This window comes from Oxyura jamaicensis, chromosome Z, assembly GCF_011077185.1.
Source record: "Oxyura jamaicensis isolate SHBP4307 breed ruddy duck chromosome Z, BPBGC_Ojam_1.0, whole genome shotgun sequence".
Lineage (NCBI taxonomy): Eukaryota > Metazoa > Chordata > Aves > Anseriformes > Anatidae > Oxyura > Oxyura jamaicensis.
The window spans coordinates 40524402-40536708 of NC_048926.1; the positions used below are offsets into that span (position 1 = coordinate 40524402).

The following is a 12307-nucleotide window of genomic DNA, read 5'->3' on the forward strand; positions in this document are numbered from 1 at the left end:
GAGCAGCAGTGGTTGGAATAATAACATAGACCAAAAATAGGTAGATCAAACTCACTGGTGAAAAGGATGGTAAAAGTGATTCAGGGTATATCTATGCCTCCAGCATCTAATTTAGATGTGGACAGAGATGCTGGGAAAGATTACAAAATTAACATTTCTTGAAAAATATATTTTTAAAAAACAACTTATCTTCTCAGATAAGGGACTCAAGAGTAAGTTTTGCTGTCGATACTGCTTCAGTAGTACAGCTACTAACTACATCAGCCTGCTTTGTTATACACAAAGGTTTTGGTTAACCTTGGTAAATGGAAGTATGCAATGTCTGTAAAATACAGCTATATCTGAGTCACTGATTTAGTGATGTATTTATTCAGTATGTTTGCTTTGTTTTCACTGTCTGAAAAGTCTGATCCTCATGAAAAGTCACAAGCATGATGATGCACAGTATATTTTAAGATATCTGCAAATTTTACCTAAGGAATATAAATTCTATAGTGTAGTACATTTTCCTGTAGTTGGCATTTGATGCTTTAATGATTGAGAATAACTGAGATGATGCTTCTGATGCTTTTTTTCCTTTACATTGGAGCACATGTTATTGTTAAGGTTCCTCTTAATTTTGAAGAACAAATAATGATAACTTTTCAGTATTTTTGACGAATGGTATTTGAAATTATATGCTTTTTAGAATATATCTTTTTTTCTCAACGTGTTTTTACTCTTTTGTGTAGGTACTACAGCCTTGTGACTTCTTCTTTGAGATGAAACAATCAGGTACAAATCCACAGTCAGCTGATCTAATGATTAAATCTCTGACAGTAAAGGTAGGTAGATATTTTCATGGTTTTTAGTTCTCTACTCCTTCCTGCTCAGAAGGCTTTAAAGTTGCTTCTGGGATATGTTTACTAAAAAAAATAAAATTAAAATCAGAAATGACTGAAGTGTTCTTCATCAGGTTACTTTGCTGTTTAGGATGTAAAAACAAACAAAATTTAATAATAATTAGTATGTCACAGTGTTTTTGGATGCTGAGTACTATAAAATAGCCTGATGTACAGAATTAAGTTTTGAAGCATTCACAAATGGTGTTGGATAATCCAGTTTCTTCTGGAAGAAAGGCAGGGGTTGAAAATCTGAACAGGTTAAAATGTAGCTTATGGAAAGAAATCTGTATTCATATGTGAGGAAAGAGTCCTGTAGAGAACAGAACTATTTTGTTAGCGTAACATAATTCGCTAAGATTTTGTGTCTGAAAGTAGTGTACCTTTTCCTGTACTAGTTTCTCATTTCCAATTATTCCAACTTCTTTCTTGTAGGTTTCACCAATAATCATAAATACAGTAATCACTATTACCTCCGCCCTTTATCGAACTGCAGAAACAACAGAAGAAGAGATTAGTCAAATTCCTCCAGACTTGTGGAATATGAAAGATGTAAAAAATCTGAAAATGTGGTTTCTTGAAGAGTCAAATGAAAATGAAGACACAAGTCTAACCTCTGAACTGGTTCCCACCGGAGAGTCATTGAAAATGAGTGTAGAATCTGTTGTTCTAACACTTGAAGCTGGTGTTGGCCACCGAACTGTACCAATGCTCTTAGCCAAATCCTCATTTCTCGGAGAAGTCAAAAACTGGAGTACACTTATCAACCTACATTCTCGGCTTGAGCTAGAGGTGAGGAATCCAAGATGAGGAAGAAAAGTTCTCTTAAGATATTAAGCCTATTATGTTAATTAGGAAATAAAAGAAAAATAACCTGTGTATTTGATGATTAAGGTCTTGATGATACATATTGTAGCAGCAGCACAGGAATAAGGTGTTAAGGTAGCTAAAGTGAAAATTTAATGCATTAAATGTAAGGTATTAATGATAGTAATTGAATTTATACAATCTGACATTTATCCACACTTAAACTCAATATAGCTTGCCAGAGGACTTTTGTGATAATATTAAGTTTTGGAGTAGCAACTGGATAAAACTCTTTGACAATGTTAAATTAAGATTGCAATATGATATATTAATGTGTCATTTTTATAAAGTATCATGTGATATCAGTTTCATATATAAATCTTCCAAAATTTCCAATATTTGGAAATTAGTGATATAAAATTCATTGGTCATTGTAGGCAGATTAATCCTTATTTTGTAGTGTTTTAGACTTCTAGTGCCTACAGCGTAAGTGAAAATTATAGTTTAAGCGACAGACCTTATGCAACTTAATTTGGAAATGGGTCTTTCCAGCAGAGACTTACATGCCTCATTTATTTACGTAATTTATTTGCTTCATCTTATAGTAGGAGTTGACTAAAAGTCCAATCTGACTGTCTTTTATATTCCAAAGTAATTAATACATTTGTAAATCAGAATTTTAAGTCTTAAAATCTGTAGAGCTTTTGTTGTTTTAAGTTGTATGTAATTTCCTAACTGACATTTTCATTTCCCATAGGTACATTATTTTAATGAGATGTTCGGGGTGTGGGAACCATTACTTGAACCACTAGAAATTGAGAAGACTGATTTATTCAAACCTTGGATTCTAGAAATCAAGGTATATTTCCCAAATCTGAACTCAAATCTTTTACTTTAATTCCTTTGGAGGGGGAGGGGGAGGAATAAAATTATATTGTATATACTCTGCACATTTTAGTTCTGATACTAAAAAAAATAACGTTTTTGTTATTTTTGTTATTTCTTGCATAAAAGCAAGAAATTGCTTTCATGAATGTTCCTAAGAAGATAAGAGACCTAATGCAGGAGGAAGGTATAAGGTAGTGAGTCAAAGCTCATATTTTCTTGCCTAGATTTGAAATGTAACATTTGGTAATGTATCATTTCCAGAAAAATTGAAGTCCTAGAAAATATTTCATATAGTTGTTCTTGTTTTTTCTTTTTTTCCTGTCAAATACAAAAAAAACATACAAAGTGAGTACATGGTTTGGAAACATCTAGACTATACTTGGAGTTAGTTAGTTTGGAATTTGTTTTAAGAATGAGAAATAAACTATTTATATAGTTTTTATATAGTGATAATATATGTGTTAGGATGAATGTTTTCCCATAGCATTAACTACGTATGTTAGTATATGGGTATGTTTATTTTTCAATAATGATAAATTTAGCTCCTTTAATTGGAATTTCATTGACTTCTGAAATCTATCTTTTGCTTGTTGCCATCTTCTTTCCCTCTTTTTGTTTTAACTTGAGAATAAAACCATGAACAAAATAGGAAAATAGTACAGGGCATAGAAGTGGGAAGAGGAGGGAAAAAAAAAGTCATGAGATGAAATTTGCTTTACAGAAAGAATGATCAGATAAGAATTAAAAAAAAAAATAAAATCTCTTTTCAGATGAAGAAGAAGCCTAAAAAAGCATTGGTTGAATCGGATGCAGAAGAAAACTACAAAGTTCCAGAACATAAAACAGTAATAAATGTTTCCTCAAAAGACCAGCTGAATATTACACTATCCAAATGTGGCCTACAAATGTTGAGTAACTTGGGCACGGTAAGAAAGATAACGACAGTGTCAGATTTGTGTTAAATGTATGTTTGCACAGATTCTTTTGTTGAAGCCTTACTCAGTATATTTGTGTTTTGTATCTTTGCTTTTTAGGCATTTGCTGAAGCAGCAAGTCAAACTTCAGACATCTTCAAAAAAGACCGAGCACCATTTGTACTAATAAATTCTTTAGGACTTCCCATCACTGTCTCACCCAGTGATTCCTTTAGTGTCCTCAATGTTGAATTTGGAGCTAAAATATTTCATTTAATAGATGGAGAGAATTTAAATATGGAATATGTCAGAACTAAAAATGAGAGTGACCAGTTCACCGCAATGACCACTCTGAGTAGCAAAAGGTTTTACATTCAAATCTGTAAGTTCCAAAATTCATAAACCTTCTGTTTTTGCAGCATGGGGCATGATGCGTCTTCTACTTGTTAGTAAATACTGGAGGACTGCACGACACGAAAGGAATGATTCTTCATATTCTAGACACATCTCAGTGTTTGAAATCCTGCTTTGGCTTTTTCAGCTAAAAGTTCCCTGTATATTGCTTGTTAAATAAATTTCCTACTATGGTAACTTGTTTAGATAACTAATTTATTTCCTAGTTTTATTGCAATCAAATGCTTTTTGTTTGTATTCACAAGTTAATGCAGAATTAAGCTGCTGATTTTTTTTAACAATACTGAGGGCTGCAGATATACATGTTGAGAGAAGTTACTCTTAAGAAAATATTGTTTTAATTTAAAGAACATAGTTAAAGCTGAAATAAAATTTAGCGATTTTTAATGGTGTATGAGTTAAGCACGTAAGTTGGTTTGTCATAGCAATTGACAGTTTTTCAAAACTTACTTGGCAAACAAATCTTGACCATATGATTTATTAATAGTTTAATTATTTTTCTAATATTTATGTGCGGTACTTTTTTAATAAGCCATAATATTTTGTAAATATTTCTCTCTAGGCACCAATTTTATTTGCAGAGGCAAAAGATGGAGTGTACTTAGGTTATGTACATTCATAATTTATTCATTTATGCCTTTTCCTGGGGTGTGGGGTGGGGGGGAGAATCTTTCCTAGGTTGGACCTGGCACTTAGGGACATAGTTTATTGTGTGACATTGGTAGTAGGGGGATGGCTGGACCAGATGATCTTGAAGGTCTCTTCCAACCTTAATAATTCTATGATTCTATTTATTTGGTGACACTACAATTTGTCAGTTAGACTAAAAGTGGTGATTATACTTATTTGCTTTAATTTTTTGTGGAGATACAGTGGTACAGAAAATACGCTTGAATGTACATTTTTGTATTTCAAATCTATCTTTATCCCCCTTTTGAGACTGTCATTTCTCACCTTGTATGTTCTAGGTCCACATAATCATTCCGCTGTGGAGAAGATTCCATTAACAAAAGTGGGTCGATGTATTTACAGAGTAAGGCATGAGGAATCAGGTGTTGAAAGGTCCATTGTCTGCCAAATTGATACTGTTGAAGGAAGCAAGATAATAACTATACGTTCTCCTATCCAGGTATATATCCAGTATGTACATGTCCATATATGTACATATCCAGTACATATCCACTATCTCCGATGTTATATTTTTTTTGTTAAATTTTCAATGAATGTAAATGATCATAAATATGTAGTCTATAAATAAATATTTTTACAACTGTATTTTACAAACTGATCTGAACAATTAATATAAATCTGCTGCTGTGTATTTATTATAAGGAGATTTAGAAGAGATTTTCAAGAACAAGAAGCTTTTTCAAAATGATGAAGGGACTGGATAGAGTAGTATTAGAAATGGACCAGATGTTAGATCAGCATAATTAATCACTAATGTTTTCTAATAATTGCTCTAATCTTAGTCTTGTGAAATATGTGCTCTGTATGAAATTTTCAAACCTCTTAAATTTACCTTGGTTCCTCAAGGTTATCCTTGTGTTAGATTATTTCTTTTTCTTCATCCCATACCATTGACACTTGCATTTCAAATTTAATACCAAACTAACTGAAGAGTGAGCCCTTTCAGCACATCTTTAATAGTCTTTTTTGATAGACATATAATTTATTAGTCCAAGGCAAACAGAATTTTATGGATGGTCCAAATAGTATTCCATTGTTATGTGGTTAATGATCAGATTCACTGTTTTTTTCCCTATGTTAAGCTTCAGCTTTGATATCAACATGGTAACTGGATTTTGGTCAGTGCCTTGGCTTTCTTGTGGTTGCACAAGATCCTGATGTAACTGCAAATGGGTCAAAAATAAAAAAGCATTTTTCTAGTATTTGTGTGCTTGTTACATAATGAGAGCTTGGATGCCTTAGTACAGGAGGTATACCACTTCAGAGGGGACAGGAAAGAATAACAAGTATTTCATTTTTGCTGCATGTGCTTCTATTTTTTTTTCCCATATAAAACAACAGCATTGGTAATTAAAACCAAACTGTCACTCTCCTATATAGGGTTGTGTGCTGAAATATCAGAACTGGGTAACTGTGCAGCATTTATAAAAAGTTAGTATGCTGAAGAAACTGCTGTGCTTGGAAACCTAATAGCATTTTAACATTAACTTTGAGTTATTAGTATACATTAATGACTTGAAAGAACAATAGTCTGTATTTGTATAATGCATGCTTTTATGTTGTGTTAATCTATATATGTCTATGTAAAATTCGTAGAGAGAGTATCTAGGCAATATTAGACATTTCCTTCAGAGAGACCTGAAAAGGAGAACATTAAATAATTGAAAAATTTCTGAACACTGAAATAGAAAACTAATGTTTGCAAAGAACGAAAGAGCTAAATGCTCACCCAAAGTCAATGTATGTTAATGGTTTAAGTGTGAGTAAAGAATTGCTTCCCTTGTGTTTTCTTCCATATGAATTTTGACCCGCAGACCTTTGTATGTTATATTTTTAAAAGAAAGTTCTTTGGAAAGTTATTAGACAGTTCAGATTTACTTGTCTTTGATTTTGCAGGGTATGTTTCTCCTTGAAAAGAATTTTACAGCTAATATAGTAATTCATAATTAAACTATAACATTAAACTGCACAACAAAATCGTTTAAGGAGATTTGCTGGTATTAGAGACAGGTCTTTTGAAATACCTGACCTTAAATGGCAAATGGGTAAGACGAACAGTGAGGGAGTCCTCATTCTGTAGTCTGTTAGTTGCAATAAAGTTTATGCTACCATTTTTTCCTAATGTATCTTGCTGGATTTTTATTTTACATAGATAAGGAATCATTTTTCAATCCCGTTCAATATTTTTGAGGAAGGAAGATGTTTAGGGACTGCATCACCAGAAAATGAATTCAACATACCGTTGTCCTCATACAGGTACTTTTTATTGTTTTCTTGTTTGTTTGTTTTATTTTTGTCATGGAATATATTTATACATTGCTAGTTGTTGTGTCCATATAACTATACTAAAAAAAAAAAAAATCTGTTTCCCATTGCTACCTAATACTGTAATATAGTATAATTATAATACTGTATATACTGTATATAATAGTGTAATATAGTATAGTTATAGTATAATATTATACTATGATTATACTATCATTGTTGGCTCGGATCTACTCAGAGCATCTGTTCTTAGTTAAATTAGGATACCGTTTAATTGAAATGGATTTTTTAGGAACTTTTGAAATCCATTTTACCAAACAAATTAGCTGAGCATTTGAGTTTCTCTAACAATTCAAGTCCAGGTGCTTCTGGGACACAGTGATGCTTATCAACACAGTACAGACATTTTCCTTAATGGAATGATGTCTAGTGATGTGCTACAGCTGCTTTTTTCTTAAAAAAAAAAAAAAAAAAAAAAAAAAGTATTTTGTTTTAGTGATACTGAATGTAAAGTCGAAACTCATACATTTAAGCACTTCATCACACATTACATCACTGATACAGGAGAAAACCAACCTATCAATCTTAATTTCCAGTATAGCTATGCTATTAGCATCTTCAAGATAACACCCAATTGCAGTGAGTTGCTAAGTACCATTTAGCTGAACTGTCACTAACTTTTAGGCAGATGTTTGCTTTGACTGTTTTTAGAAATGTAGAGGCTTTTTCCATCTGTTTTCACCTAAACATGCCCCCCCTATTTTTTTTTTTCTTTTTTTTTTTTTAAGGCTGATAGCTAAGTACTGGCAAGTATTACAGTGTGCATGTTTCTTTGTGCTGAAATTTGCAAAGAAATCATAAAAGTTCTAGAATGCTTCCATGTTCTGCACAAGTCATTGAAAGCAATCCTTCTGTTTCAATTTTTTTTGTTAAATAAGCTACAGTGTACTGAACATGCTAGTAAGTTCACCAATATTTCTAAGTATATATATTGTATTTAATAAGATTATTTATTAATACGGTTTAGCAACCTTCTGATTAATTACATGGATATATTGGTGAGTCTCCCTAGGCAGTCACAAAATGTTCATTGACAAAAAATCTTCAGTCAGGGAGCAGCCAATTGGGTTAAGGCAGATGCCTTACAAAAGCCACTTCTATAAAAATAAGCCATTAATTTAATGCATAACTTGACCAGAAAGAAGGGCACATTTTGCAGATCTGTCTAAAGAGTGAATTTTTAATTCATACCTTTTTCATGGAAAACGGAGTATAACAGCTCTTGTAAGGGATTTCAGCAGCCTTTCATAAGAATCCCCAACAGCCCCTTCTTTCCGAGTAAAGGATGTGAAAGTATGGAAGAAAAACCCACAGCTGGTACAAATCTAGGAATCTTTGGGATCTAAAATACTTTTAGATTCCTGACTTGAGCAAGAAAAGCATGAATTACTGTCAGAAATCATCAATATTTTAAGTAATACTAGGGTTGTTAGTATTACTAACTTATTTTACTAAATTCCCGTGGCCAAGAAGGCTAATGATATCCTGGGGTACTTTCAGAACAGTGTTGCAAGCAGGTCAATGGATGTGATCTTCCCCCTCTACTCAGCCCTGGTGAGTCCACAGCTGGAGTGTTGTGTCCAGTTCTGGGCTCCCTGGTACAAGAGGGACACGGAGCCATTGGATCGAGTTCAGAGGAGGGCTAAGATGATTAGAGGGCTGGAGCACCTGTCGTACAAGGACAGGCTGAGACAGCTGGGCCTGTTTAGCCTGGAAAAGAGAAGACAGAGGGGACACCTCATAGATATCTGAGGGGAGCATGTCAAGAGGATGGAGCCAGTCTCTTTTCAGTTGTGCCCAGTGAGAGGACAAGAGGCAATGGGCACAAATTGAAGCACAGGAGGTTCCAGCTGAATATGAGAGGGCTCTTCTTTACTGTGAGGGTGACACTGGCACAGGTTGCCCAGATTGATTGTGGAGTCTCCTTCTCTGGAGGTAGTCTAAACGCACCTGGATGCCATCCTGCGCAATGAGCTCTAGGTGATCCTGCTCAGCAGGAAGGGTTGGACTAGGTGATCTTCAGAGGTCCCTTCCAACCCTGTCCATCCTGTGATTCTGTGATTGCATCCTACTTTATTGTAATTAAAATATTCAATCTCATACTGAGTTTCTTTTAAACGTTTTCATTTACAGATCCGTACTGAGTTTGCAACCAATAGCCAATGAAAGTGGAGTGGATGGAGAATATGATATGTGTGAAGGAATTACATTTGATGAAATTATGAAAAATGTTGACAGCTTATTACAAAGGAAATGCCAGTCTGTGAGGTCAACTAACCACTCCTTTATCATCAATATTGTTATAGTAAAAGACACGTTGACATCTACTTTATGTGCAGATGATCAATGGGATTTTCCATATGTTGTTCATTTATGGCCTTCTGTTCTTCTCCGCAATCTCCTTCCATATCACATTATTTACTCTGTAGAGGTAATTCTTCAATTCTTCAATTTTTTGGTGTTGCCCACCTGTGTCATAAAAGTTGATTAGCTAGTTGAACTGTATTTGAAAATGGTTATTAAAATAAATGGCTTCTGTTAGAGTTTTTCTGAAGCAGGGTTTACAGATCTTGGAAGGGTAAGTCTATATCTGCAGAAATGAAGCAGCACCAGAATGGGAAAAGTGGTGGGTTTAATCCTCAGTAACACATATTTTAGATACATAGGTAAAGAGAAATTTACACTGCATAAGCATAATCCTATGGGAGAGTCACTTTGTGATTTCCACATGCAGCTTGAGCCTAAGTAAGCAGTGAAGTTTTTCCTGTGGATTATGATCACCTCAAGCAATATAAATAGGTCAGCCTACATTAGCATTTTATGTGCTGTCACTAGCTGTCACTAACTTTTAATAATAGTTATAATAGCATGCTTTTAAGGAGTTCTCCCAGTGCTGCCAGGTTTTGGCTTGAATTGCAGCCAAAGTGCAAGACAGTACATTCTTTTTAGAAGAAATGAAACAATTAGGTGCCCTTTAACTGTTAGTTGGCCATCATTCCAAGACCAGAAATGAGCCACTGTCAAGTAAAACACCCAAAACGTGTAGTGTTGACATTGGTTCCTCAGTACTTAATGTTTCATTTTGAGGATATGTCCTGATTGTGTTCCACTACTTACTGATGTAGATTTAGAATAATAAAGTAGACACAAACATTTTTTTCAAACGGTCTTAATGTTTAGTATTTGGATGCAGGTAGAATAATTTAATAATATTTTCTTTATTACAAATGCACAATTACTAGAGCTAGAGACCATGGCCTCTGCCATGTGTTTGGAAGTAACAGGCTCTTTTATTATCTCGCTTATGAATTTAATGAAAGAAATACTGAAGAAATCTGTCATTTGTATTGAAGAAATCTGTCATTTAAACATTATATTCATTTGAATTTTGTGACAGTATTTTATTAAATACTAGTGACAATGCATTGATTTTTTTTTCAGTAAAATGTATTTAGATGTTTAAGAATGTAACAGTTAAATAATATAATAATCACTTTACAATTTTGCCTAAATAACTTGTATCTTAATTGTCAAAGATAAGAAAATGTAAACTTTTTTTCAATAAGGGAAATGGGAACAAATATGACACTCTGGAAGATGGATGTTCAGCCCAGATTCATAATGCAGTATTGGATCAAACAAAACTAGATTTACAGTTGCTGAACTATCTAGATCAAAACTGGAAAAGTGAGTACCATATAAAAAGTAATCTACCAGAAATCAGCTTCACAACATTCTACTGCATCACGGAGCTGGATAAGACTGAACTGGATATTGCTGTCCACGTGACCTACACAACTGGGCAGATGGTTATAGCAATTCACAGTCCATACTGGATGGTAAATAAAACTGGTCGAATGTTGCAGTACAAAGCTGATGGTATCCACCGCAAGCATCCTCCGGATTACAAAAAGCCGCTACTTTTTTCTTTCCAGCCCAAAAACTTCCTCCAAAATAACAAGGTATTACAGCTAGTAAAATCTGATAGCTCTGTACTTTGCTCTTGCTGTACAGAAGTGTTTTTACACTTTGAAAGCTATCTACACTATTATATTCCATAAACAGCATGAATCTTGCTGTATTTCTGACTAAAGGCAGAATATTTTAAATAATGCAGTATGTTGATTTGTCTATGAGATTTTATTGTGACAAGCTGAGGACAGGATCTTCATGTTTACGTCTTCTGGAGTATCTTACATTAAAAATGCATATTCCACATAGCTTGTAGTTAATGGTGGCAAAAAATATCTATATGTGAGTCCATATTAACAATTGCAATGTCTTGTCTTTTTAATAGAAACACTAGTATGCACTTCTGTTTATATTTGTATACTCTATATGTGATTTTAAAAGACTTAGAATTTGTTTAAAAATGTAAAGCTCCAGTGCTTGAAAAGTGAATACTTGCAGTGGTTGTTAGATACAGTCTGAGTTGGTAGTAAGCTAAGGTTAAATTGCAGCTTACTATTTGACTTCCCTACATGAGGTTTTTAATGCTGATTACTACTGACAGAGGAATGAGTCAATACTGGCAGTTGTTATGTCTTGATGTCTTCATACAAATGCCAATGTTTCCAATATGCACTTACATTTATATGTATACATATCTATATACGTGATTCCAAATGTCAGTGTTTGTAAATTGAAATTTAATACACGTTGCTTCTTTATAGGTGCAGCTTATGGTAACTGATAGTGAACTGTCAGATCAGTTTTCACTGGACACTGTTGGAAGTCATGGTTCTGTGAAATGCAAGAGTCATAAAAAGGAGTATCAAGTGAGTGAAATTTATTTTGCAAATTCATTGCTTTCTGGAAGTATAGATTAAGTAAGAACAGAGCAGCATCTGTCTAACAATATTTTTCTACTCACAGGTTGGTGTCACCATAAACAACAGCAGTTTTAATATTACTAGAATTGTGACTTTCACTCCATTTTTTATGATCTCAAATAGAAGCAAATACACTTTGGAAGTAGCTGAAGAAGGCAAAGAAAAGTGGATACCCATTGTTTTGCAACAGGTAAACTTACCAAGGAAGCTATTCCAATTGTTTAAGAAAAACAAAAATAGTTTTAACACTCAGTCACAGGAGATTAGAGACATGCAGTGTTCAGTGATAATGCTTGAATAAATTGCATTGGATTTTTAGTAAGTTATCTGTGTTCTCTTAAATTTTCTCAATATTGTTTTAGGACATATTTTAACCTGCTTCAAATTTATAATAGGAATATTTTTGGTGTTACCAGCATCATAAGTAGTGGTATGCGGAAAAAGAGCTTTACTGTTACTGTGTTATCTCTCTCTGCAGTGACACTGAAATTTCTGTTCCATTTTTGCAGTGATACCTGGTAGAGTGGTTTGGCTGACCTGGTACATTACATGCTAT

At 33.7% G+C, this 12307-nt stretch overlaps 1 protein-coding gene across 1 annotated transcript in view; it reads left to right on the forward strand.

Moving 5' to 3' along the window:
* The window catches only part of VPS13A (vacuolar protein sorting 13 homolog A), a 135732-nt gene that overhangs the window by 76108 nt on the left and 47317 nt on the right, over positions 1-12307 (forward strand). The window contains exons 41-51 of the mRNA XM_035309915.1: positions 732-824; positions 1317-1673; positions 2446-2547; positions 3347-3502; positions 3611-3872; positions 4873-5033; positions 6747-6850; positions 9053-9350; positions 10486-10881; positions 11593-11697; positions 11795-11941. Of these exons, the coding sequence (XP_035165806.1) occupies positions 732-824; positions 1317-1673; positions 2446-2547; positions 3347-3502; positions 3611-3872; positions 4873-5033; positions 6747-6850; positions 9053-9350; positions 10486-10881; positions 11593-11697; positions 11795-11941 (2181 nt within the window). The remainder of the gene's footprint in view (positions 1-731; positions 825-1316; positions 1674-2445; positions 2548-3346; positions 3503-3610; positions 3873-4872; positions 5034-6746; positions 6851-9052; positions 9351-10485; positions 10882-11592; positions 11698-11794; positions 11942-12307) is intronic.